Here is a 27,084-nt window from a genome sequence, read left to right on the forward strand (position 1 = left end):
CACGTTCACCAGGATATATCGTATCGAAATAAGAATGAAAATTACCGTTGTTAATTATCGATACGTCGTCGATAAATCTAAATGTCGAGTTGAAGGCCACTGCAAGTGTTTTCTACTTTTCTTGCTATAGATTTTGCAGAAATTCTGCTTCATATGAATGCAGAAATAGGTCTGCTATTAACAGGGTGCAATTGGTACCCCTTACCTGGGTTGATCATTGATAACTGGAGATAGTTAACTCCCTTAAGTCAAGTTGGCTTAGTAACTTTGGTTAATTATACACTAAAGAGTTCTACTTCCGGTTACATAATTTTTGGTGCCGTGACCAGGATTTGACAGGTGAAAGATCTGCCATGGATGAGCCTTGGTTAGGGTCTTTGGAGGGCCAAAGACCTTTAAGGAGGGAGGAATGTGGCGGTCAGCCGGGTTCGATCGCCGGTGGCCAGATAGCTCAGTTGGTACAGCACCTGACCGGAGTGTCAGGTGGCCCGGGTTCGAATCCCGGTCTGGTCCGCTGCATTTTCTCCTCTCCCGTTACATTTGGTGCCGTGCCATGCACTGGAACTGACAGGTGAAAGACCTGCCAAGGATGAGCCTGGGTTGGGGTCTTTGGAGGGCCAAAGATCTTTAAGGAGGGAGGAATGTGGCGATCAGCCGGGTTTGATCGCCGGTGGCCAGATAGCTCAGTTGGTACAGCACCTGACCGAAGTGTCAGGAGGCCCGGGTTCGAATCCCGGTCTGGTCCGCTGCATTTTCTCCTCTCCCGTTACAGTTAGATATAAAGAATTAAAATAACTCAACAAGTAATATTGTTTCCTTAAGTTTAAAAAAAAAATGAATTTTGACAATGTTACAATGCATAAATTTTAAACCCAGTCAATATTGCACATATTTTAAAGAAAGTTTAAGCAGATATTTTAAAGCGAGTTGCAGTTTATTTGGAAGCTACGGAAGTCCATTAGTGCAAACCTCTATATATAAAGGAAATGCGATATATATAAAGAAAACCTCGATATATATTAAAGAAATGCGATATATATATAGAAAACCTCGATTTATATATAAAGGAAATGCGATATATATGAAGAAAACCTTGATATATATAAAGAAAATGCGATATATATAAACAAGACTTCGATATATATAAAGAGAAAAATTTCCACTGCCTGACCTTTAACATGTTTAATGACCTACATTTCAACAGAGACTTCACCAATATATCCATGATAAGCAGCTCCCGGTCCAATGTTTTGATTGCAATCAGTTGATGTGGCTCTTTCAGGATGGTATTCAGCGTGTTGTGTTTTCTTCCTTTGTGTATCTTAATAATTATGCCGATTAAAACTAAAGCTAAAGCACTCTGTTCTTCTTACATTTCAGACGTGTTGGGCAGAATTACACCAATGAGTGATTTTCGGCTTAAAATGTACATTACATGTACATAGCACTAAATGTTGGGGGTCTTTTTCAATCGAAATATAATTCGGTGCAAAAATACAAGTGTGTTTTATCATGTTTTATAAGTTCTTTAACGTTAATACTATGTTTTTACATGATGTAGATTTCCAAATCGATTTAATTTACGATGTGGAACAAAAATCCGCAGTTTAAGTATGTAAGTGTGCATGCGCTAACTCGTTTCGTTTTATTTATTAACAAATACTTTATTTTTTCACACCAAAAGACCCTTAAATTATTATATATACGGTAATAGTACATGTCGCTTTCTTCCCTCGTATTCAAATGAAGTGGGTACCTTCATCTATCCCATTCCGATTCTTTTTTTACAATCAATGGGCATACAAGTAAACTATTTTTATAATGAATTTAAATAAACTTGAAATAGGGCATTAAAAAGTACGTGCTAAGACTCCACGTTTAACATTATATTTTCATAAATTCTCGGTTGTGAAACCAAAGTAAAACAACAACAACAAAAAAAAAGAAGCGAAAACAAAGGTAGGTTGTCAAAAAACGAAGTTGATCAAAATACATGTAAAGCCAATAAAACACAGAAAATACGATACATAGGTTACATTAAAAGTTTAAATCTAAAGTTTAAACTTATTTGTACCTATCTAGATAAGTTTGAACTTTAGATTTAAAATTTTAATGTAACACATATACTTAATTATGAATGCGTTTAAATGATTTAATTAAATGCTCTTCTTCTCAATTAAGTGCATTATTTTAAGTAATGTTACAATTACAGTTCATTGATATATGCATGTACTGTTTAATTGATTTCCCCCTACCAGTAGTTAATCTGTATATAATCTTGATGGACAGCTAAGCGTTACAGGTCACGCTGTGGAAAATTATCTCTTTATATATATCGCATTTCTCTTTATATATATCTCGGTTTTGTTTATTTATATCGAGGTTTTGTTTATATATATCACTTTTCTATTTATATACCGGGTATATGGAGGTTTTGTTTATATATCACATTTCCTTTATATATATCTAGGTTTCGTTTGCGAGGGGTGATCAAAAAGTTCGCAAACTAATTGATAACTTTTAAAATATTTTTCAAAGTGAGATTTTGAGTTTATACTTTTTCAAAGTAGGCCCCTCTAGCTTTTATGCACTTTTCCCATCGGTCTGCCCATGCGCAAAACACATGATCCATGCCATCACGTGACATGACCCTTAGCACCTTGTTTACAGCAGTACCAAGATCTTCCCGGGACTCATATTTTTCTCCCCGTAGGTAATCTTTCAAAACTGAAAATAGCCAGAAGTCACAAATTGCCAAATCTGGGCTGTAGGGGGGGGGGGGGGTGAATTAGGTTTTCTATACCCAGTGTTTCCATGGTGTCCATCACAACCCGACTTTTATGGCTAGGTGCGTTATCATGGTGCAGAATGAATCTAGATCTTATCAGATCTGGGCGCTTTCTCTTTACTGCTCTCATCAAATCTGATTTGATAACCCGTGCATAGTAGTCCCCAGTAACTGAAGTTTTGGGTGGTACCATGTGATTTAGAATTATACCGTTGATGTCACAGAAAACTATGAGCATAACCTTCCCTGCTGACTTGGTTACGCGTGCTTTTATTGGTGATGGCGAGGAAGGATGCATCCAAATTTAACTTTGTTGTTTACTTTCTGGCTCATAGAAATGTACCCAAGTTTCATCACATGTGATGATTCTATTCATGAAATAATTTTGTTCTTTTTCATATCTACTAACGTAGGACCGGCACGCGTTCACTCTCACCCTTATTTGCTCTGGCAGAAGGAGGCGAGGGACCCAACTCGCACAAACTCGCCGCATGTTAAGCTTACTCGTTAAAATCTCTTGAACTGTTCCATAAGACATGCTAAGATCATTAGCTATTTCCCTAATCGTAACTCTTCGATCTTTCATTACATATTGTTCAACCTTAGACACGTTTATCTCGGTACTAACGTTCAGCGGGCACCCAGATCTATCATCATCTTTCACCGTCTCCCTTCCCTCAATAAAACGTTTCATCCACTTACTTATTGAACCTTTTGAAAGCCCACTTCCCCATAAACTTTATGTAAATCATCGTATATTTCCGTGAAGGATTTACCTAGTTTTACATAAAATTTTGTTATAGTTCTTTGTTCAAGTACGATTGATTCATCCATTTTCGTCACAGTCGCCTCTATATTGACGTCATTTTAACATCATGACGTCATAATTATGACGCACATTTCAACATGACTCATACTGCATAAGGCAAATGTTTAGGACTATATTTGTGACAAATTTCATTCTTGTCAGAACTGTAGTTAGGTAGATAGAGAATTAGTTTGCGAATTTTTTTATCACCCTCGTATATATATCGCATTTCGTTTATATATATCAAGGTTTTGTTTATATATATTGTATTTCCTTTATATATTAGGTTTGCTTTTATATATTGCATTTTCTTTATATAGAGAGGTTGGCACTAATGGGCTTCCGTAGGAAGCAGAGAATATTTTAGTATGTGATCATAGCTTTGCCAAAGATTTTAATGCTGCAGTATTTTTGCATGTATTTTATGTTTAATCTTTCTTTTAAATCATTCTTAACATCTTCCGATTTTTTTTTTACATTCTTTTCTTAATTTATTTTCAACACTACAGTGAGGAGAAAATAAAATATGTATCATTAATAAGTAGTGAAAAACATCTCTTTCATATTCTAAAATGCCCTTTTGTAAAATAAAACTCTTTGTTTTTAAAGGAATGCTTTTCTTTTAGCACATGTAAAAGCAGCTAGTAAAAAAAATCAAGTCTTTAATGTTATAATGATAAAAAAGATCAACTCCACATGCTTTCATATGAGGTATAAAATAAATCTCGATTAAAGGATACTCTGCCCTAGCATGAAGAGACAGCTGATACAAGAATAAAATATTCACTTAGATATGATGGCGCAAAAGCATGTTATGTTACACATATGATTTAATCTGAGTCTTACCCAGTCCTTTATATTTAAAAAATGAAAACTTTTTGGTTTGTGCACAATAGTCCAATATGGCGTAATCCAATTTACAATTCATTTTCAGTTTTATTAATAGATACTATTTGAAAATGAGTATAAGTAATAGATAAAATGTCAAAAAATTAAAAGATTGAATTGCATGCCACATTAAGAATTGTTTTCATAGACTTTTTGAAAAAAAAATGCTTCACATAAAACTCAAAATAACGTCTACTAATAACTTGGCAAAATTTGTAACCATGGAAATTCTGAGAGATCGGTGTACAATCTCCAAAAACAACACAGATATTTCCATGGAAAACTCAAACATTTTTCATATAAATTATGGAGTATTTGTAAATACAAAAAATCTCACAGAATGTTTTGACAAAATGATCTTGCAAATGGCAAGGTTAATTATAGTAAACTTACGGCTCACGTTTTATTAAAAAACGTTATCTATAATCTTAAAAGATAGGTTTTTCATTTTTCGCTGTGAATGCATGGTTATTTTAGGTATGAAAAGTCGGAGGTTTTGTCAAGTTGATTCCTATATCGTTGTTTAGAATCCTCTTTTCGGGAGGTAGAGACCGGTCCTTCGGGTGAGACTGTTTAAAACGAGGTCCTGTATCGCTATGAGTAAAGACAGGAAAAGATTAATTCCTGCTCAAGCCGTAAATGCTGAGTACATGCTTGAATTTCGAACCCTCCACTACATGTAATATAGTAAAAAAAAAAAGTTAAATAAATCAAACACAGTCATTGTATATTATTTTTCTAAATATCTTTTAAAAAACTTTCTTTCTTTAGATCATATAAAAAGCATTTCAATACTCCCTTGTCAAATCTGATATGTACGATCGTATTTTTTTACGATATATTGAACATTTCTCACAGTAGTCATAAAAACATGTAAAACAGGCAATCGGTAGAGATCTAAAAGACATGTCTAAATTAACATCCCTTCGATAGATAGAAAGTTTTACTACGGTATGAAAATTACTTCAAAGGCTGGAAGACCTTGATCTACAGTGATTCATCCATAAAAAGTGTCAAAAATATGAACCTTTTTTGAATAACTGAGGTGTCGAAAAAAAAAATCGGTCTTAAAGAATGAAATAGTCAACATAAACTATTTTACTCCTTGAGACGTTCTCATAAGAGTTTAATGTTGAAAAAAACAAATAACTTATTTTCCTTCATATTTTGATGTATCATTAATTAAAAACCGGTCATTTACTGAGGATTTTGAGCATGTATTATCCTTTTATTTTGTTTAGAGGAAAAGCAATGGACTTCTATTTCTTACATATGTAAAAAGCATTTAAAACAATCATTACAACACATCTACTTTTGTTTGTTAGGGAGAAGTTAGAACATGTAGAACATACATGAAGAAATAAGATTAGGATAGAATTAATATTAGTCATTTAGATATCTTATAGATTCCTTAATTTTACAAGAAAGCACTGCTCATAAGACAAAGCATACAATATTTTAGATAATAATAAATATCGTTTATACACGTAGAAAAATTAACGTTCGTAAAATGCAGGTAAATGTAGAAAAATATAAAATGGGATTAAATTGTTATTTTGCTGAATACATGATACAACAATTATCAAAGGTATGCATAAGGCAAACAATAAAGCCGCCTTCATAGTTCAAATTAAAGTATTGAAAGCTACATCCTGCTTAAATCTTCTCATGTTGTGAATCTATAAAACAGAGATAAGAATTGCACATACAAAAGAAAATCAATAAAAGAAAAAAATTGACTAAATGATTATCGAGTTCTCAATCCAGCATGTAAACTAATAGGCCAATGATAATGTACGACGTGCAGCTTTTTAGTGTCCTTCACCCTTGAGAACCTGGTTAAATCGAGATAACACCAGTGTGTAAAGCGTGGGCGCATCTAGATATGTTACATCCATTCATTCACAATTTAAATTTAAAAAAAATAAACATAGGAATGTCAACCAGTCGCGAAGTTAAATAAATATTCCAAATCAGTGCATCGTCAGATTGAAATGGTGATTAAAGTTAACCTGCCCTAGTTTTGATTTAAGAGAGGTTATCACAAAGTTCCTGGACTAGCGCCATGAAATGAAAACTGCATGAGGCACATTGATGATGTTTTACATAATTATTCAGTTCCATTATCTTTTTTATCTGCTCGATAATATATGAATCATAAGTGCTTCTAATTGTTTATGTTTTTGTAAGAATGTAATGAAATGAATATCATTGCATATTTTCTAGCTGAGTGCATCTCAGATGAAATGCTATAATATGAATTCGTTTTCATTCAATAATCACGTTGATACACTCTTGTTTAATGACATTCTGTAAAAAAAAGTTTACTCAAGGGGGGGGGGGAGAGAGACTTGCATAGACCTATTTAAGTTCTGAGTACACAGGGTACAGAAGAAATAAAATACATCCAGAGTATCTGTTTATATGGCAAATGAAATTCAGAGAAAGGAAAGACGTATGTTGAATTTCTATTCCATATGAATAAGAACTTCAGACACCCTTTATATTTGTACATGTTGTATGCTTATAAAAGAAACACCAGGACTGGCTTCAAAATATTAACGAATAATAATACGACTTTAAAAAAATCTGCACCTCTTCCATCTAAGAAATTATTTCAATGCATACACAGTTGAAAAATATTGAAACTAAAGTCTGAAAATTTCTCACAGTGATTATTATGATACCGGGATTGCATTAATTGGTAGAGATCCGATAGATATGTCATTTACACTACCCCCAGCGTTGGACATATGGATATCCTGCAATATGATATAGAAAAAAAAATCATGAAATCACTCGCATGCACGTGTGCTGGAATCTGATTGGCTGAAACTTGAAATGGCTATAACTCCCTTGTTTTTCAACCAAGCAGGATGTCAGTTTTAAAAAAATTAAAAATGAAGGGATGAATTGCTAAAAATGATTTAAAAAATATATATACCAACTTTTAACAAAAATAATTTTTATAAAGAGGGACTCCTACAAAAAGGTTTATCACAAATCTTAAAATCATTTTTTGCATTTGCACTCATGTGCGTGCATGCTTTTGGAGCGAGTGAAATTAAAAATACACTTGAATGAGTGATTTTTAAAACTTTTGGACTGAATGCTTTAATATATAATATATCAAAATATATAGATAGTGTAGACAAGATGATATGGTCATAACGCACATTCACATGCGCACGGATGCAATGCTAAAATTTGAATATAACTTTTATTTTATAAAATCTTCTCAGGGAAAACGTTGTTAAAGTCAAAAATGCACAGAAAATAATTCATGTCTTATTTAAAAAGCATTTACAAGGAATATATAAATGGCATTCCATAAATGGTAAGTGGGGACGTTAAATGTTTTTTCAGAATTCAAACAGGCCCAAATGTAATTTTATTTTACATAAATTAGTTGTTTATTGCGATACTCAAGTTTGATGTATTCTATTTTATATAGGTTTTAGAATGATAGAAAGCAAAGACAGAAAGAATAAAATCTACTTAATTTAGTCATTCAATATAGTTTTGGGTTTCTCAAAATAATTATCAAATGTTGTAAAAAGTGGCATCTTGTAAGACTATGAATTTCGATCCAGTTTGTAGAAACCATGTTTATGTGAAGGTATCTTAGATATATCTATATCCCTCTTCTATACTGACGTTCCCAGCAGGATCTGCGGTTATAATTCATTAGAAAAAAAAAAGAAATGACTTATAGTTTCTGACTTCTGAGTTTTAGCATTAATAAATTTCGACTTAACCACTATTTTATTTTTTTAAAGATTAAGACGGAAAGGATCATATTCATTTGGATATCCTAAGATACTGTAGTCTAGTTATACAAAATTTTATTCACAAATAAAATGTGTGGGATTGGGCAGCAGGCAAAATCTATTTTAGCCCTCTCTCTAATTTAAGACACTGTAGTAGTAGTAGTTAAGTAGTTAAAGACATGGACATTTTAAGAAAATATCTTGACAAGGCAGAGTCTAATAAATTTTTAAGCCAAAAAAAAGACAACCCTTAAAATCATTGTCATTTTTTAAAAGCATTGAAGATTAAATCCTGTTTAATAATCTTATCATCGGACATTATGAAGCAAAGAGGAAGATAATAAAATATACATCCTGTTTAAAATCTTATACAATTTACAAAAGAATAAAAAAATACCCAGATTTTGAAAAAAGAAAATATAACACGTGAACTGAAGTATGACTGATGTTGTCAAGCGTGTATGCAAAACAATAAACCGATCATATTTTTTCATATCATACATTGAGACGTAAGGTTTTCGTAGATGACCTTTACCTTTGTGAAGATTTAGTCTACTGGCAAATCAATTCAATAAATGTTATATGTCCGGCTTATTCGAGATAACACAGGCGTGCAAAACGTGGGCTTAGGAACTAAAAGTACACATTTAATCATTACAGTAAAGTTTAAAAAAAAATAACTATATGCAGCATACATCTACGTAACAAGAACAGGGGAAATATGGGTCAGGTTTTAAAAGAAGTTTGTTTGAATTTAAGTAGATACATGTATTACCAATAAGACTTCATAAAATAGTTCATACACACAATAAAAGCTTCGCAAACACTTCAGATCTGATAACTGTGTAAATCAAGACTGTTTATTGAGTGACACACGGTAACACAGTAAAATAAATAAGTAATTTAATGTTCTATAAATTTCTCATTCATATGATGAGATTTGATTGACAAAATAGCGGTATTTGACTTTAATTTAAATAGAATTGAAATTTTACAATAAAAATGTCATTTTCAAAGTCCATGTAGTCATTGTTCATAAACGTCAACGAGAAAAAAATAATAGAAATAAGTTTATATTAATACAAAAGGAACAAACTTTTGGAAAAATGATTCAAATTAATTGTTTTTCAAATGTTACCCATCCTTTTTATATTCTTTCGAAGCAGAATTTATTCGGCAACACTACTAGAAGAAAACTCTTGTTGCATTCCTATAAACAATTTGGATTAAGGAAGTAACAGAAGTTGTAATCAGTTGTTTGTCTACTCGATATATCCCAAAATGAAGTAAAAGACATAATAATGTCTTATACATGTATCTCTTTCATATTTACTAGTATTTGTTTTACTTACTATGGACATTAAAGGTCAGCTTTGGCAATAAAACTGTGCTTGAGGCCGGATTCCTGGTCACAACTACAGGTTACATGTGTATGTATCAAAAATATCAAAAGTCTCATTTAACATTTTTACAGGTTCCATGGCTTGCATAAAACAATGCAAAAGAAACCTACCATTATATCGGAATTCTGACTAACGTTTATCATGCTATTTGTTAGGTCATAATTTACAAACTGAATTGTCAGGGGGGATTTTTCTGTTTTTTTTCCGATAATGACAAGAAGCACACGGCGGATGTGAACAATTGACAGGGGATGCTTACACCTTTACTGTAACTGATCAAACCTCTGATGTTTTAAAAGATCCATGTTTGCTTTGCTACTTTTTTGTATTGTTACCTTGGGAACTGTTCATTATCTTCATTTTTACATCTCATTTCGCAATTAAGAACCTCTTAAAGTGACTTTGTAAAGAATTTTGCTTCTTACCAGATATTTATTTCCTTTTGACATCGATCAGTTTAAATCGAGAAAACACCTTCATGTAAAGTGTTGAATCTTTGGTAATAATAAATACACATTATATTATAATATAGCTTGTTTGATTGATTGATTGTATATTGTTTAACATTCCCCTCCAGAATTTCTCACTCATATGGAGACGCTACCACTTGCCGGTTGAGAGCTGCAAATTACAGCTAGTTTGAATGTAGAAAATATAAGAATAGAAAAATAATATAACAAATAAAACAGAGGTCACAGAATTTTTATATTTGGAGTTATATGTCGGATTCTCTTTTCTTTTTACATGTAGTGGGCTAAGTATTGCCATCGGGTTTACCCGGTAGGTAGTTTATAAATAAGAGAGACCGTATTTAAATCTATTATGGACGTTTATTATCCTTTTTTGAATAAAAAACACATTTATCTTTTGATATATTTTATTGTGTTTTAATTATAAATAACATTTTTAATTTGCTAGACAACATGTACCTGTGACATGAACAAAGAAGAGAAGTGCATGAATATATCTATCAATCATAAGTAATTGAGTGCAATATTTCACATATAAACAGTAAAAATGAAGTACATGTATATAAGAAACATACTTACACAAAATTTGTCAATAAATGCTTAACATAAGAATAAAAAGAGAAAATATCATATGAATAATTTTTATAAAGAAATTCAAAAATGAACTGCTGGATGAAAAATGCACTGTTGCCTAAAATGTGCATAGTGTTTGCCATTTTACTTGTCTAAAGCCATTTTCATAAATGGTTGCCCTATTTTCTCTATTTGTAAGTAACAACATTATGAAGTATTATGTCTACACCATGAAAAACCAAACTATAAATTACAAAATTAATACAAAATGTCTGTGTTCATTTTTGAGATATATATATTTTATATAAAGGTATTTTTTCCTCTTCTTTCCATGTCAAGGTAAGTTCGGGATTTTCTTTGAGTACTTCTTGGCTTTTGCGATATCAATGTAGATCAGAAGATCTCGGAGGAGGTTTCTTCCCTTTTGCTTCATCAACCTCTGGAATTTTATGTTCAGTATCGTTCTAAAAATAAGAAAAAATCATCACTAAAAATAATTAATGAGATACCTACGTCTGAAAAATACTTCTAGAATAACAAATGTAGAAGAAAGAAACTCAATTGTGCAACTAAATCATTTGAGAGGGAGAAAGAACAATATTTGTTTTTTTTTTTTTAATTTCAAGCATTTTAATTTGTTATAAACATTGGTATACATGTATGTTGGCGATAACAAGATTTTGGCGGTATTATTTATTTTCTTTTTTATTTTAAAATTGCATATCTCAAGGAAATGTTTTTTTTTCTCAAGTGTTAACACAAAGAAAAAGCTTACTGTTTAATTTTGTTTTTATAGGCAGCATCACGATAGGTTGGATTCCCTTGCTTGTTTAATGATGCCTTGGATGCACTTTTATCATCACCTAAGAAGATAAACGTACAAAAACACAACACTAGTCGTAACTACTTTACATAATAATATATTCACAGGCATGATTTGATTTGATTTTTTTGTTTTTTATTATAAAATCACCTTTTTTACATGAAAAAATATTTAAATGTTGTGTTTGCAAATGCATAGAAGCGTACGACACAATTTATTTACAAAAATAACGTCTCGGTCATTTACACTTGAAAAAGGGGTTTGTAGGTTGGGTAAAAAAGAGAGCTGACATACAGGGAGTTAATATACAAGTACTTTATTCCTACTATGCTTTGTACTAATTGTTAGTCCATTATTTATACACTGAATTGATGACGGATTTTTTCGTTATTTCCCGATCATGACAAGGAGCACATGGCTGGTGTAACCGGTCAGCAGGGGATGCTTATTCCTTTATGGCACCTGATCCCACCTCTGATGTTTTGGAGGTCCGTGTTTGCTCTGCTCCTATTTTGTATTGTTTAATAGACTTTTGAACTTGAATAATGTTCGTTATCTCCATGTTTTTCATGCACATGCATATCCTAACCATAATCAAAAATAATTTACTTAAGAATAGTTTTTACTATATAGTAAATCAAAGTATTCTACTTCAAATTTCAGATTGTCAAAATTTCTGTTCTCCGTTTCATGCATGTATATTTCTATACTAAATGGAACTATCACTTGTATATTCACATTTTCTTTTAAAACTTAACTCACCATCAGTGTTAACGAATCAACAGATTTTAAAATCAGTGTAAAGCTACATGTACAACGGTGATAAGATACTACTATAGTTAACTTTACTTCATATTTGCTAGAAAACGTCTGAATTGAAGGTAACGACTTAAATATTTTTATTGTTAGTGATGATGTTTTGGTGAAATAAATACGTCAAGGAAATGTTTTAATGTTAAAATCTTACTGGCAGTCCACGGCAACATAGCAACTCTGTTTGTTTCCAAAATTCATAACAGAAGACATGTTAAGTGTAAAAACTTTTATTTAAATGACGAAACATACCAGATGGGCTGAATAAGAACTGATCACAGTTAGAAAAAAAGGGGGTAGGGTCTTTATATCCCAGGATTACAAATAAAAGGTTGTGTAAAATACTATAAAGATAGAACACATTCGAAAACCACAAAAATACCTGTACAAAAATTTTAACATACTATAAATTGCTTTATTTGCTAGTTTGTAAATTCAGTACTCATATAAAATTCTCAGTTAAGGGGCACGATGTCTATTTGGTCAAGCTATTTCTCAATTTTTTTATTCCAATTAATTTTGATCATATAATTGGCAATTAAAACAGACTGCAAAAATTGAAGATTTTCCATACCGTAAATCTGGAAATTTTTACGTCAATTTTTTTTTTTGGCGAATTCGGGTCAAAATGCTGTCGATTAATTTTTACGTTTCAAAATTTTGCGAATGACCACTGCTTTGTTTACATTTTCGTCATGGTAATTTATTTTTAATAAAAATATTTTTGCTAACGCAACGAACTTGCAAATTTGTTAATAATTTATCTACAGCAAAAATTTCCAGATTTACGGTATAATTGAATGTTAAACAAAATCCATGTACGACAAGATGATGTAAAATGAATTATTCTTGTTCATTTTCAAATAACAAGCAACACACAGTATTTAAAATACTTAATGTGTGTTAAACATTAATACACAAAAGCAAAATTTCTTTGATTTCGATATCACCTTGAAAAAATTCTGATAAATCGTCATTTCTATCAGATTTTATAAACATTACTAATATTTTTAAAGAATAGTTATAATATATTGACAAAAATTGGGCATATCACGTTAAATTACTTACTGTTCGTATCACGAGAATAATTTCCATTGCCTATCCGTTCAGTGCCAGGTCTGTTGTAAACTTTTCCTTTGCAGCAGAGATCTATCTCTGGTATGTATGTTGTATCTAGTAAGTAAAACGCAGTCATGATAAAAAGTTGATATTAAATTTCTAGATCACACCTAAAGTATCATCTTTTTCACTCTTTCTCTGAAGTCTTTAATAATATTAATTTCACTTTCTTTATGTAAAACTTGTGGCATTCAGCCAGTAAAATTATAAAAATTCCAAAGCCTTAACATTACAAAAACATTATATAGCTAGCTTTTCTAAACGAACACCTGGATTACAGGTAAACTGGGAAGCAGATTTGATGACACAATATTCCGATAGGCGAAACAAGGTTAAACTGGTTGAAAACTCGCTTCAGCTATCTTAGTGTTCTTAGATAATAGCATTGAAAGATTTAAAGAAAATGACGAATCTTTACAGCATTTTTAAAGAAAGAAACTATATAGCAGACATGTTACAAAGCTACAAATGCTCGATTTAAATTCAAATCAAATACAAAATTCCATTTGCCCATTTCATTATGAAAATTACTGGCCATTTAGTCATTATTTATTTTTTCAAAGGTGAATTAAACATATATGATAATACTTACCCCCACAACATTCTACTTCGTGTCCTTGATAATATTTATCGTGAACTCCTGATTTTGTACAACAAATCTGAGTTGTTTTATTAAAAGGCGCATCATCTGGTGATGTTTCATTCATAGAGTACAGGCACTTTCCATTGCTTAGCACTGAAACAGAATAAATGTTTAATGGTGATCAAACTATTAAAATCAAGGCAAAAACAGATAACTTACCAAGGCTCATAGAATCATGAACCACGACAACGAGACAAAGAAAATGCAAATACTTTTTGCAGTCCATGTTTCTTCTTTTGACTATGTAAGAATGCTGCACATTTTGTCTTTCTGATCATTTTCGGTTACATTTTGCGATGACGTGAATGCATGGGTAAATAACTCATAAATAAAAATATGTCCGGGAATTCATTTCCTTTGGAAAAACCTTTGTTCGTCGCTATCAATAGTTTTGTCTTGTTTCTGGAATTTCCCTTCTGTCAAAAATATCTTCCAGACTATACTTTAAGCAATATGCCTTTTTAGAAAAAAAAACGTGTTATTTTAAACTTACGAATTCATATAAAATTGTTTTTGAAAGGGACAAAGGAACCATTCATTATTTAAAACCATACCCAGATCAAGAAAACTGTTATATTCTTTATTATAATATTTAAATCCTAAGAGATGACTGATGTCAAAATTTTTTAAATGCTTTACATGTATGACCATCATTGACATAAATGTGTAGATAAATGGAAAAAAAATACCAGGTAAAAATTGCCGATTGGTTAATTAGTCATACAATAAAAGACCGGACATATTGACCTCTTATTTTTTTCGTACTTAAAATTAAATATTTGGATTAAATGAAACATCTGTTTAGTGTCCAAGTGCAAACATTGTATGTTAGAAATATCTTGAATCTTCTATTTACAATTTCTTTTTTATTTATTAAGGGAAAAAACACCCACTCAGATCACAACAAATTATGAAAGTGTCCTAAATGCATATATGGGTCCAAGTCTTAGTTTTTTGTTTTTGCTTAAGATTAGGCAGTTGACTTCACTTCTCTGATCTAATCGACATCATCTATACGCTCTGACTGGCTACTTTTTAGTCATCATGGTGCCTAAAATTTCAGGTTTGTGCCCAAATTTTCTCTTTAAGTGTCAAAATTGTCCACTTTCTTTTCGATTGTCAAGTTGCAGAACTACAATGAAACATTTGCAACATATTGATTTTCTAACTAGTAGAACGGAAGATGTCTTGTGCTTTGCTTGTCACCTTGTTTGTTTGGGTTTTTCTTGTCAGGCACGTGCGATCAAAATTTTTCATGGCATCAGTAAACACAGAGCTCAAAATCAGATGAGATAACAGGTGGTCCAAATAATATTGGCTTTGGAAAAGATTGACAATTGTGCATTTTTAAAAAAGTAATTGGACATGGTATTTTAGTCAATTGTTTGTCAATTAAGGGTACTGACCACAAACAAAAAAATGGATGCATGGGTTGATACAATTTTTTTGACTGATTTTGATTTGAAATGACATAAATAATAAATCCCTGAATTATAAAGAAATCGTAGGTTTTCCTTGGTTCTTAGATATGAGATTTTGTTTTGCCTTCTATATAATTCCATACATAATTTTGCACAATTTTTTTACCTTATGACAAAATCATATAATTCTCCCTTACTACTTGGCAAACATTTTTCAGGTTACCAATTTAAATGTAATTCTATGAGAAATAATGCCGATTTCTGAAAAAAGTTTGTGTTTTAAATAATCCTCACTCAATAGAGATATTCAATTTTAATCGTGTTAGAATTCGTTGGTGTAATTATAGCTTTTTAAACATTTCAAGATACCAATATTCATTTTCTTTTTAACGAAATGATCAATTATATACAGTGTTTAACGTTTTGGCCATCATCACACACCTCTGTGAAAATATACAATCCTCTACCATAATTGTATCCGGTAGAAAAGAACTTAATACTGTCTCCAGACAGTGGCTTGTCAGGATTTAGGTATACGTGTATGCTTAATCTTACCTATTAAGTATTGAACTGGTTTTTCTTTTCTTTTAGATTCCAGTAAAGCCTATCCCTTCATGTGACTATTCCAGAAGGTCCGGTTTGTATGACAATATAAGCAATTAGCTGAAAGGACGAAGCTTTCAATTGGCAACATCCCTTACTTATGCAGCAATATACCTTCATCACCTGCACACTTTTTTTTATATCTTTCAGTTGATTTGCTTTGCAAAATTATACTCTACGCATGTTCACTTTCTAAAATGAGGTAAATTATTGACAAACAAGTTAATGAAACAAGAATAAAAAGAGCCATCTTTAAAGTCATCATTTCGTAGGCTCTGTGGTCGATGAAATGACCTTGTCATCAAATACAATTTATCATTGAGTCAAATGCTGTCTGACTATTTTCATACTTATTATTAGTCCATTATATACACACTGAATAGACGATGTATTTTTCCGTTATTTCCTGATTACGACAAGGGGCATATGGCGGGTGTGACCAGCGGGAGGGAATACTCACTTATCCATGGCATGTTTAGGAAGTCCGTGTTAGATCTACTTCTATCATGTATTGTTTTATGGAATTTTGAGCTGGAATACTGTTCGTCATCTCCATATACATGAATATTATTAATCCTGAGAAAAAATGTCTCGCAAATAACAATTTGTACTTGCGACTAAAAAACCTTAATTGCTAAATTATTTGAAAAAGTGCTGAGTATATGTCTAAATATGTTGACAACTCATATGAGAGTGAAATTTTCTCAATGGACATGAAACAACAAGGGATCGATAAATGAAAATTCATTTGAATATTGTTTTTCAGCATCCTATGTAACTGGCATATTAAACAAAAGCAAACACTCAAATAATAAACATTGAAAAATAGGGAAAAAAAGACCAAAGAGACGCTTTATGAAAACTTAATTTGAGATTTGACACTGGTACACAAAAATAATCGATTTAAAAGTAAAGACTTGGCATTGACATAGTTACACTCTTATCATCAGATACATCTGTTGATAAACGTTTGCAATGGAGAGCTAAATAAGGAAATTTGCTGTGTCTTACTTGTCAGAAAAAAACATATTAACGGTTAAGATTGATTGATTGTATATTGTTTAACGTTCCTCTCGAGAATTTTTCACTCATATGGAAACGTCACCGTATGCCGGTGAAGGGCTTCAAATTTTGACCTTTACTCGGCACTCAGGGCCATTGAGCAGTGAGGGATCTTTATCGTGCCAACGCCTGCCGCTGAAACGGGGCCTCGGTTTTTAAGGTCTTTAATACGCAACTTTCACTTCATTGTGCCGAGCGCATGGCGAGGGAACAGTTGCTACCCATTTTTTATCGACTTAGGTCAGTCGCGGCCGAGATACGAATTCACGACCTAGAAGTTGTAAGGACCGAGGGATCATGACTTTTACTCTGTCATTCGTTGAACGGTTGAAGTGCGAACGGTGCTAGGCTTGCCCCCCCCCCCTTAATTCACTTGTACATCGGAGGTGTTTGGTAAGGTACACATGCATTATTGTAAGGCATGTTTGAAAGCATGTATCAGATGAAATTTGAAAATTTTTAATAAGGTAAGATATCATGGTATGATCAATGTTTAATCTCGAAGCGAGAAGCGACGCGGAGGGATCGTACCGGAAGTCCTATTGATAAAGCACCTACCCGTGGATAAAGCATAGGTTTATCTCACTGTAGTATCACTCACACATATGAGATAAATTTATTGGCATATTCAGTGAAAATATTATTTTAATACGTTTATATTGGAGTGTATAGTGTAATATAATGACACGTACAGTGAGACCGTTAGGGCGAGTGCAGATACCTGAAATTCAGTTTCAGTTTAGATTGGGCTCAGTAAACCGCCCGTGGTGCGTTTAAACCCTGACGTATTTTTACGTCATATTATGTCGCACTACCAAAGCGTTTGCAATCTAAAGCGTTTGCAATGTATCAAATCAGGGCGAGTTTATATACAGTTAATTCTCGATAAACCGCCACCTTTTGTGATTTAGAAATCATGGCGGTATAACGAATTTGGCGATGAATTGAATTTCCCATCTTTTAGGAAACTAGAAGTAGAGTTACCGTTCTTAGAAATACCATAAAGCGTTTCTATACTATAATTGCATGTACATGTATATAAAACATACTTCTAAATTTTAAAATACTTCAAGTAATTTTTTATGTACAATTACTTAAAAAAATGTGCAGTTATGAAATAAAGACAAGTACATGTGCATCTATGTACATGTAAATCGGCACGTCTGATATTGAAAAAAAAAACATGCTGGGTCGATCGTCGTGATATATTGCTGACAGTACGTAAAATGGTTTCTTGAATAAATTTATTGTTTATGGCATCATTGTTAGTGAAACGTTCACAATTTATACCGTATAATTATTTTTAGGCAAACTTTGCATTGTTTAAAGCAGAGATCATCAAAGTAATATTGTATTCGGCGTACTTTCACAACTACCCCTTTAGTGGCGAAGCCGTGACTAAATGATTTTTTAAACAAAACAACAGAACAGCATCATTGTAACAGTTCATATTAAAATTAATTCTAATTTAATTATTTAATTGCGTATACCTTGACTGGCTTCGCATGCTTTACAACAGGGATAGCGTCAACCAATTAGCCGCGCTTCACTGACCGCACGCACCTGTGGCGGTATATCGAGATAATTGACACTTAAAAATGGACGTTTGTTTTGAAAACAGGGTGGCGGATGGCGGTATGCGAATTTGGCGTTATAAAGAGAATTTTATATACCAGGAAAAACGTTCTTGGGAAATCATGGCGGTATTGCGAAAATGGCGATGAATCGAATGGCGATAATTCGAGAATTGACTGTATATATATATATATATATGTATTTTTTTGTCGAACATTTGTTCTTGCGAGAACGTTTCTTTAACAAGCAATGTATTGTACGTCTTAAGTTACTGCGGAAAAAAATCGTTTGGATCAACGTGCAATGTCAAAATTTTCTCTTTGTTCGTTGAACACTATCATTCGATACATAAAAAGATACATATTTTGATGAAAACTTGAAATCAGAGAACCATTTGTAATGGAGAGCTAAAAAATAAGAATGAAGTTTAAGAAAATTGCTGAATAAATATTACTTGTAAGAGTAAACTTATTGAAGGTTCAAAAGGTGCAAAATGAAATAACATGAAAAAGCTAATTCTGAACACAGTCCATGAGGTGAATCATTGAGAAAAGTATAGAGCATTTAAGCCGAAGTATGATGTCAGTTGCCAGCAATTTACAAGGTTCCACCTAGCTTCATTTCAATACGGTAAATCTATAGGTTAAGGTCAGTCTGCAAACAATAAGTGAGATCTTCCTAATGAAAACATTCTTATTTAAAAGATACAAAAAATCAATCTTTATATCTATAAGAAAAAATCGCAAATTTTCAAAGTTGTCTTTAACCTTAAGTCTCTTAGTTCCTTCCATAAAATGTGACTCAGTGATCAAAACAGGAAATAAAAAATTGAGTGAGCTCGAGCACGAAGGTTACTTAGCTTCTCAATCTATAAGAAAGGGGTCATCCAGTTTACTAAATTTTATCGTGCTTATGTTTTCATATTTAAAGATAATTCTAAAACTTTCCCATTTTGTTAGAATTATTTATTGTAATCTAGAAAATTTAGTTTTCTTTGGAGTGTGAGGAAAATATCCTTATAAATCATTCAATTTTGTGTAATATAAACATATTCCCAAACATAACAACGATTTGAATTTTATTTTTTAAAAAGCATTATTGTTATTCAATTACAGATCGTATTATTGAATGAGTAAATGCATGCAATAAAATCAAAACGCTTTAAAAATCATTTCCGACAGAGTCGTTTTGTTAAAAATATATGTTTTTTTGCGATTTTTGCGATTTTTTTTAAAGGTAAAAGTGGAGCATTGTTTCCTCAAGATTCGGTTACCTCCATTACCAGTATTTAGTAAAGGTGTGTCCATTTCTTCTCAAATTTACCGTTCAATTTGACAAAAAAATGCAAGTCATGTTTTTTTTAAACTAAGGCTGGAATAAAACGAAATGTCTGGACGTAAAAGCACAACGACTGAATAGAGGAATGTGAATAATCATTGCTGAACTCTCTTATCCGGATGTACCATATGCGTGAAATAGGGAGATAATTTACAGTATTCAAGCTTGGAGTTCACTTAAACAAAACAGACAGAGCAAACATGGACCTCCTTAAACATCAAAGTTGGGATCAACTGTCGTCAAAGAATAGGCATTACCTACCGACGGGTTACACCCAACATGTTGTCCTAGTCATTGGGAAAAGGGGAAAATTAGCATACAATGCAGTGTATAGATTATGGCCTAACGATTAGTATGAAAACTAGAGCTGAGCTCGTTGCAAAGCAACGAGTGGGTCTTCCGTCCTGTTTGACCGGAAGTAACTTCCATTTGAAAAAAAAAGAGTAATGAGGTCGAAAAATGGTTTAGTTTCCAAACCTCCAAAAAGTCTCTATGTTCATTTTGCAAAATCAAGCCATTTTTGGCAACTTCTGGTTTGACCGGAAGTACCGTCAACGGACGGAAAATTAAGATTTAAGCTTCCAGTGACATATGATATCCAAAAACCTGTCAAGAACAACAAAAATATGCAATTTTTGACTACTTCCGGTTTGACCAAAAGTGACGTCCCCGGACGTATTTTGACAACCTCATTAGATGAAGCTTGACATTTTGAACAACTTTGCTTATTTGACATATTATAAATTCTCAATACTTTCTGAGATATTAAACAAAAACTTTCAAGGGTCCTAGATCCCTAATTTTAGGGGCCAGCCCCTTTTTAATGATATCAAATGAAAGCGCTTGTAATTATGCACAACTTTTATTCAACATGTCTTAACAAAATATTTTTAGTTTTCAAGATAAAAAGGAAAATATCTGTAAATTTTCGCTCTTTTAGGCGTTCTAATTTTTGACCCCTATATAGCGCCATTGTGAATGCAGAAATCGAAAAACAAAAACCGATGTGCACAACTTCAATCTTTCTGTTATATAAAACAAGTAAAATTTCTGCTCCAGCTTTTGTGGTCTCTGAGCCTTTATCCGGAAACGAAAGCCTATGATTTTTCGTTTAAAGGGGAATAACTCAAAACCGGAAGTGACTTTTTGAAATTTTAGTCATAATTCAGATAGAGTTTATAAACATCTATAACCTCTGAAAATTTGAGCGAAATCCGTTGAGAAATGAGTGAGATATGTGGCCTCAAAGTTGGCGTCTAGGAAGTAGAAGAAAAAAAAAGAACTAGAGCAAAGCTCGTTGCAAAGCAACGAGTAGGTCTTCCGTCCTGTTTGACCGAAAGTAGCTTTCATTTTCAACACAAATGAGAAATAACGCCTAAAAATGGTTTGAATCCTCTAAAGCTATGTCAATTAATGCAAAAATAAGCAATATTTGCTACTTTCGGTTTAACCTGAAGTGACCACGCGGGACGGAAAATTAATTTTTGTGCTCCCAGAGACATACGTTACCCCAAAACTTGAGAAGGACGGCAAAAATACGCGTTTTTGACTACTTCCGGTTTGGCCGGAAATGACGACGCCGGACGTATTTTGATGAGTCAAACAGATTGAGCTTGTCATTTTGAACAACTTTGCTTCTTTGAAGTATTACAAATTCTCAATACTTTTCGAGATATCAAGTAAAAAATTTGGCCCCTCTAGATCCCTAATTTTAGGGATCAGCCATTTTTTCGAGATATCATTTGAAAGATCTCAGAATTCTTCACAATTTTTGTTCTATATGTTTTAACAAAATATTTACAAGTAAAACGATATAATAGAAAAAGTGTAAGAAATTTTGAAACACTCAATGTGACTTTTTTCAGACCATACCGAGCGTTAACGTGCAGTACTTCCGGTGAAAGTTAACAACACAATGCAAATCTACATTTGTTGCTCTATCTTCCAGAAAAGGTTTCATCTTCCTGTGATGAGCGTTTTTTAAGAAGAGCGACGGACAAAATGACCCTTAAAAATCACAAAATTGCAAAAATCTTCGAACCGGAAGTGACGTCATCAAAATGAAAAAAAAATGCTTCAAGTTTTTTTTATGTTCTATCAGACCTGAAAGTTTCATAAAAATATAACCAACCGTTTTTGAGAAATCGCGTGCACAAAATCGGTAAGAAAAAAAAATTATAAGAACTAGACATCTCTTTGATCTTATGCTTGAAACAACATGTACATGTCCTTTGTGCTGAAAAAAGCACATATGTAAATGGTGTAGTTGTTTATGCCAAAATAGTAACTTTCCTTCAATAATACTGTTAAAATACACATATTATATCTTAAATATTGCTGCTGAAGACAGAGCTTTATCATCTTAACCATTAGCATTGGTATGCCTTCCCTTAAAAACGAAAGACCTTAATACAGATCTATGCAAACATGCAAGATCTGACACATTTAAAAAGAACATTTATTCCAAACTAAACATACTAGATTCTGTAACAAAATCTATTTCTCTTGAAAAACTGAAAGCAATTGATTTGTTCATATTTGTCAAATTGTGGATTTATGTCTTTTTCTCAAATCAAAATTCAAATATGCTATATTTAAAGTCATCCTCTTAAACTGAGACTGTTTCACATAACAGTTTCAATTTCATTACACTGTTTCTACTTTGTTATCTGATCTCCCAACAGATGCTCTTCTGGCAAATCATGATCATGCTTGGCAGCAAATATCTGTACTCAGATGACAGTCACAGTCACACCTATCAAAAAGAAATTGAAATTTTTCATTGATTTTTTTTAAAGTGCAACTTATAAGATAAGATAAACCATCATATTTACATCATGATAGTTCGAAGATACTATCACATTTTCTGCATGTGTATTATTTGTAAAACTACTCTATAATAATTTATGAATATTTAGGTTTACAAGCAGTCATTTGAGGATGTTTTAAAATAACACATCAGATTTTCATGATTTCAAATATAGGAAATGTACATTACTTGTTCATATAAAAATTGTTAGGAATGGTAATGGTTAACAGTTGTTAAATGATTAATCAGTCAGAAAGATGGTATTTGATTATGATTTTTATGTGTCAAGATAAATCTATTTGTAAAGGTGTTACATTAGGCACAGTGTGCTAATGAAGTAACAAAAGTCACAAAACTTTATCGCATAAGGAACAATGAGCTAGCGCAAAGTAAAAATGCAGCTCTAGCTACTTTATAACACTATGCTATACAAAGTTTATGACAACATGCTAGCTGGTTTAATACACTTGCACGCTAGCATGAAGTAAAAAATTAATGCACTACAATGCTTATGACAATCGGCTAGTGTGTTTATAACGACACGGTTTCAAAAATGTTTCAGCAGGCTGTTTACACCACACCGTCAAGCTTACACATAATAGACTGTAAAGTTTTGTTACCATGGAAGCATGTTTTGTGTCAGAACAGCTGCATGTTGTTTTCAGTTGCCTTAGCCTGACAGTGTTGAGAACACTGTGTTGGCACATTGTTCCTAACACGCTGTTTCACTTTTACTGTAAAGTTTTGTTACCATGGAAGCATGTTTTGTGTCAGAACAGCTGCATGTTGTTTTCAGTTGCCTTAGCCTGACAGTGTTGAGAACACTGTGTTGGCACATTGTTCCTAACACGCTGTTTCACTTTTACAAATCGTCTTATCAGGACACAATAATTTTCATAATCGACTAGCCATGCATGATTTTTGTAAAAGTACATGCGGTACCAGGTGCAGATCTAGCTCTCCGAAATATTATTTGACAGACTGGAGAGCTACAGTGCCATGCACCCATAGAAAAAACTGTACATTTATTGCGCACAAAAAGTTGCGCTTGTGTACATGGTGTTTGAATTAATTCTCCCAAATTCTTACCTCAATTGCAAAAAAATTAGATTTCAAAATTTTCCGTACAATTCTATCAAGTACTTTTGTAGTTGATATCTACACGAAGCTTGTTTGGCCGAATTATCTTACAAACAAAAATGACAGTATAATCTATATAAACAAACAAAATTTTCAATGATCTCGATTTCAGGGACACTTGTGGAAACAGTGAAAGATTATGTTAGGAATACACGGTTAGTAATATTTTGAGATTATAGTTTTAAAAACATGGAGGGATAAATCAATAAACAGCACACTTTTTTGTGTGCAATAAATATACATTTTTTCCAATGGGTGGCAATGTAGCTCTCTGGTCTATCAACATATTTTTCGGAGAGCTACAATTCTGCAGCTAATGGGGTACATGTAAATCATTTTTTCATTTAGTTTTCCAAATGTTTTAAAAACGCAGGGAATGAAAATCAATTTTCTATAAGTATAAGCTAAAAAGTACATCTATAGTAATTCATGATAATTATTTCAACTAAAAAATCTCAAATTAATGATTTTTCAAATAGCGTTATTCTAATTAATGTCTGTCCTGTAAGCGTTCAATATAACATCATTCTGAAGACTCAATTGAGTGATATTGATTTGCTTATTCAGGTTTTAATGGATCTAATACGCACTAAATTTTTAGTAAATAATTTCATTTTGTGTGAAAAATAAACACATCTTATGTAAATGCCACTTAATTTCGTTAATTTAGCTCTAATTATTAGCTATATAATCAAACCCAAATACATCATTGTCTGTTATGGTAGCCTAGTGGTAGGGCATTCGCTTTGCAAAATCATGAAGCTGGGCTTGATTTTAATTCACTGCATCAAATTTAAGACAAAAACATTTACGCAGTAATGTTTCTTAACAATGCACCCGGCATATAAAGTGAATGAGACCTTAAAAACCTCACAGTACATGTTTACTTAGGACAATGACCCTGAGTTCTAAGTAAAGGTCCAAATTGATGCTTTTCAACTGTTACAGTACATATTAACATCTCTAAATATGTGAATGAGTGAAATTCTCAAATAAATACACGTATTATCAATCAAAGTATCAGTAAGAAGCTGAACCTTACGTCACAGGTTCCAATCCCATTGCTAAATGCTTGAGACAGGATACTTCTCAAAGGCAATAAGTGCTAAGTACAAGTCTATATTTGCAGCTAATACTATCCCAAGTGGTGGCACCATAAAATGACTGAAAAATGTTTGATAGGCCAGTAAACAAACAAACCATTCCTACAGTCTTATCATACAAAAAACAAACTTTCTATTATTACAATTTTTTTTACAACAAATTTCTTTTGCAATTTAACTGAGCAATATTTGTCCTTTTTTGTCAATAAAGTATGATATTAATTAAGACTTTTTAAGAACATCTATTTATAGCGAGTCCAGACAGCAGGACAAATCCCTGCTCATAATGCGAGCTCTTATGATAGCACCTTGGCAAAAAAAGATTGTGACTTGCACATTGATCCATACAATTTTTCCGCAGTTAACTTTGGACCCACAGTGCTTTGCTTCTTTAACATGTTTAAGCTACATTCTTGTAAGAACTAATTACCAAAATATTCCAAAACATAAACTCACCTTAATTTAATGGATAAATTGAGATAAATAGTGAATAAAAACATTGCTCTGACATTAAAATCAGCACTTATATTCAAGCTTTAGACTGGTTATGTAGTAAGAGTGCAACGATAAACCGTTTGACGGTATACCGCAGTTTTTTTTTCCACGGTTCGGTTCACAATACCTCAAACTGTTATCACAGTTCGGTTCAATCGGTCCGTAATTATCCAAATTGTCCGTTTTGGTTCCTCATTTACAATTTTAAAATGACTTCTGCATGAAACGAGGTCAATGAAACTGCAGACATGGCAGTTAAACCTGTTTCCAGCCTCATATTTAACGGGTCGAATCATGTTATCACTTTCCCAGTGTTAATTTAATGAACATTTGATAAAACTTTTGAGTTTAAAGTATATGATGACAAACCCTGACTTTTTAACACAATATGTCACGTACCGTGATACTTATCGTGAACTGAATACCGTGATACGTATCATACTGTGGGGTAGGTGTATCGTTGCAACCCTATTATGTAGGCCTAACTTAGTCACTTACACTACAACGACATGTGACTTCAGAGTCTATTACCCTGTTCACAAGGAGAGTTGAATTCGCAGTAAATTATTATGAAGTAAACTAATGCGAATAAAATCAATGCAAATCAAACCGTGTTCACATGACAGCTAATGCGAAGAAAACAAATGCAAATTAAAATTTTACTTCTACAGTCAGGCGTCAGTGAGGGCATTATGACATATCTTTTACAAATCATGTCACCTACAGCAGAAGCAGATGTATTTGACATAATGTCACAGTGTCTGAACACCCATTTTAGTGATTAATACTATTTTCTTTAGTTTTTCACTCAAAAATAGCACAAGTACTTTAGGCTGACCACCAATATGAAGCATTTTGATTTAATTTTGCCATTACGCATGCCTATGCGGTTTGACAAGCCTGATCTAAATTTTAAAAAAATAAGTATCTGCCCTCACCCGAACAGTCACACTGTCAATATATTATTAGTTGAATTTATACTGTAACAATAAGTGTAGTTTGAATTATAGAGTATGATCACTATGATAGATAGTATGACTGTTGTGTTGGAATTTTTGGTTTTGAAAGCGAGACTTTTTGAACTTACATACTCAAATTTTTTTAAATAAAATATAAAGCTGTGGGGATTTACAAGGCTAACAGAGAGCGTCTGAACTGTAAAACAGATAATATATCGGTGTGTGTGTGTATTTCTAATAATATCAATGCTCTATTACTAAGCTGTCATGTAATCAGTACTGTTTTGTAAATTTTAAGTAAAAAAAATATTCTAACCTTCATTCCAATGGTCCAAGCCAATCATACATTAAAATGTCGCCGTCAGCTCTTTCAGCACTCGATACAATTATCACTGGGAAAGGAAATCCCAAGCAGAGTCAAGAGTGTTCATCCTTGTTAATGTGACAGTCGGAATTTCCTCGTAAACAATTCACACAAGAT

The 27,084-nt window shown here is 32.5% G+C and overlaps 1 protein-coding gene and 1 non-coding gene across 2 annotated transcripts; one reads left to right on the forward strand and one right to left on the reverse strand.

The window, feature by feature from the left end:
- The first annotated feature begins 672 nt into the window (after window positions 1–672).
- Trnaf-gaa (transfer RNA phenylalanine (anticodon GAA)) lies at window positions 673–745 on the forward strand. Its single transcript has one exon. It is a non-coding gene; the product is annotated as a tRNA-Phe (tRNA).
- A 9,986-nt stretch (window positions 746–10,731) lies between these two features.
- On the reverse strand, window positions 10,732–14,409 carry LOC134260655 (uncharacterized). The gene is made up of 5 exons (XM_062743209.1): window positions 14,258–14,409; window positions 14,048–14,191; window positions 13,405–13,509; window positions 11,476–11,563; window positions 10,732–11,164 (listed from the first exon to the last, which is right to left on the reverse strand). Exons 1-5 carry the CDS (start codon window positions 14,322–14,324, stop codon window positions 11,035–11,037), a joined length of 534 nt encoding a protein of 177 aa, XP_062599193.1. The 5' UTR covers window positions 14,325–14,409; the 3' UTR covers window positions 10,732–11,034.
- Window positions 14,410–27,084: the final 12,675 nt, after the last annotated feature.

The sequence above is a fragment of the Saccostrea cucullata genome, unplaced genomic scaffold (assembly GCF_032062105.1).
Source record: "Saccostrea cucullata isolate Sc308-1 unplaced genomic scaffold, CSIRO_AGI_Scuc_v1 ctg1871, whole genome shotgun sequence".
NCBI lineage: Eukaryota > Metazoa > Mollusca > Bivalvia > Ostreida > Ostreidae > Saccostrea > Saccostrea cuccullata.

Excerpts from the sequence above, each read along its gene's own strand:
- LOC134260655 (XM_062743209.1), bottom strand. The coding sequence starts at position 14,324 with ATGGACTGCAAAAAGTATTTGCATTTTCTTTGTCTCGTTGTCGTGGTT. Across the intron at positions 13,510-14,047 it reads CGAAGTAGAATGTTGTGGGG|ATACAACATACATACCAGAG; the intron begins GTAAGTATTATC and ends TTTACTTACTAG. Across the intron at positions 11,165-11,475 it reads TATAAAAACAAAATTAAACA|AACGATACTGAACATAAAAT; the intron begins GTAAGCTTTTTC and ends TCTTATTTTTAG.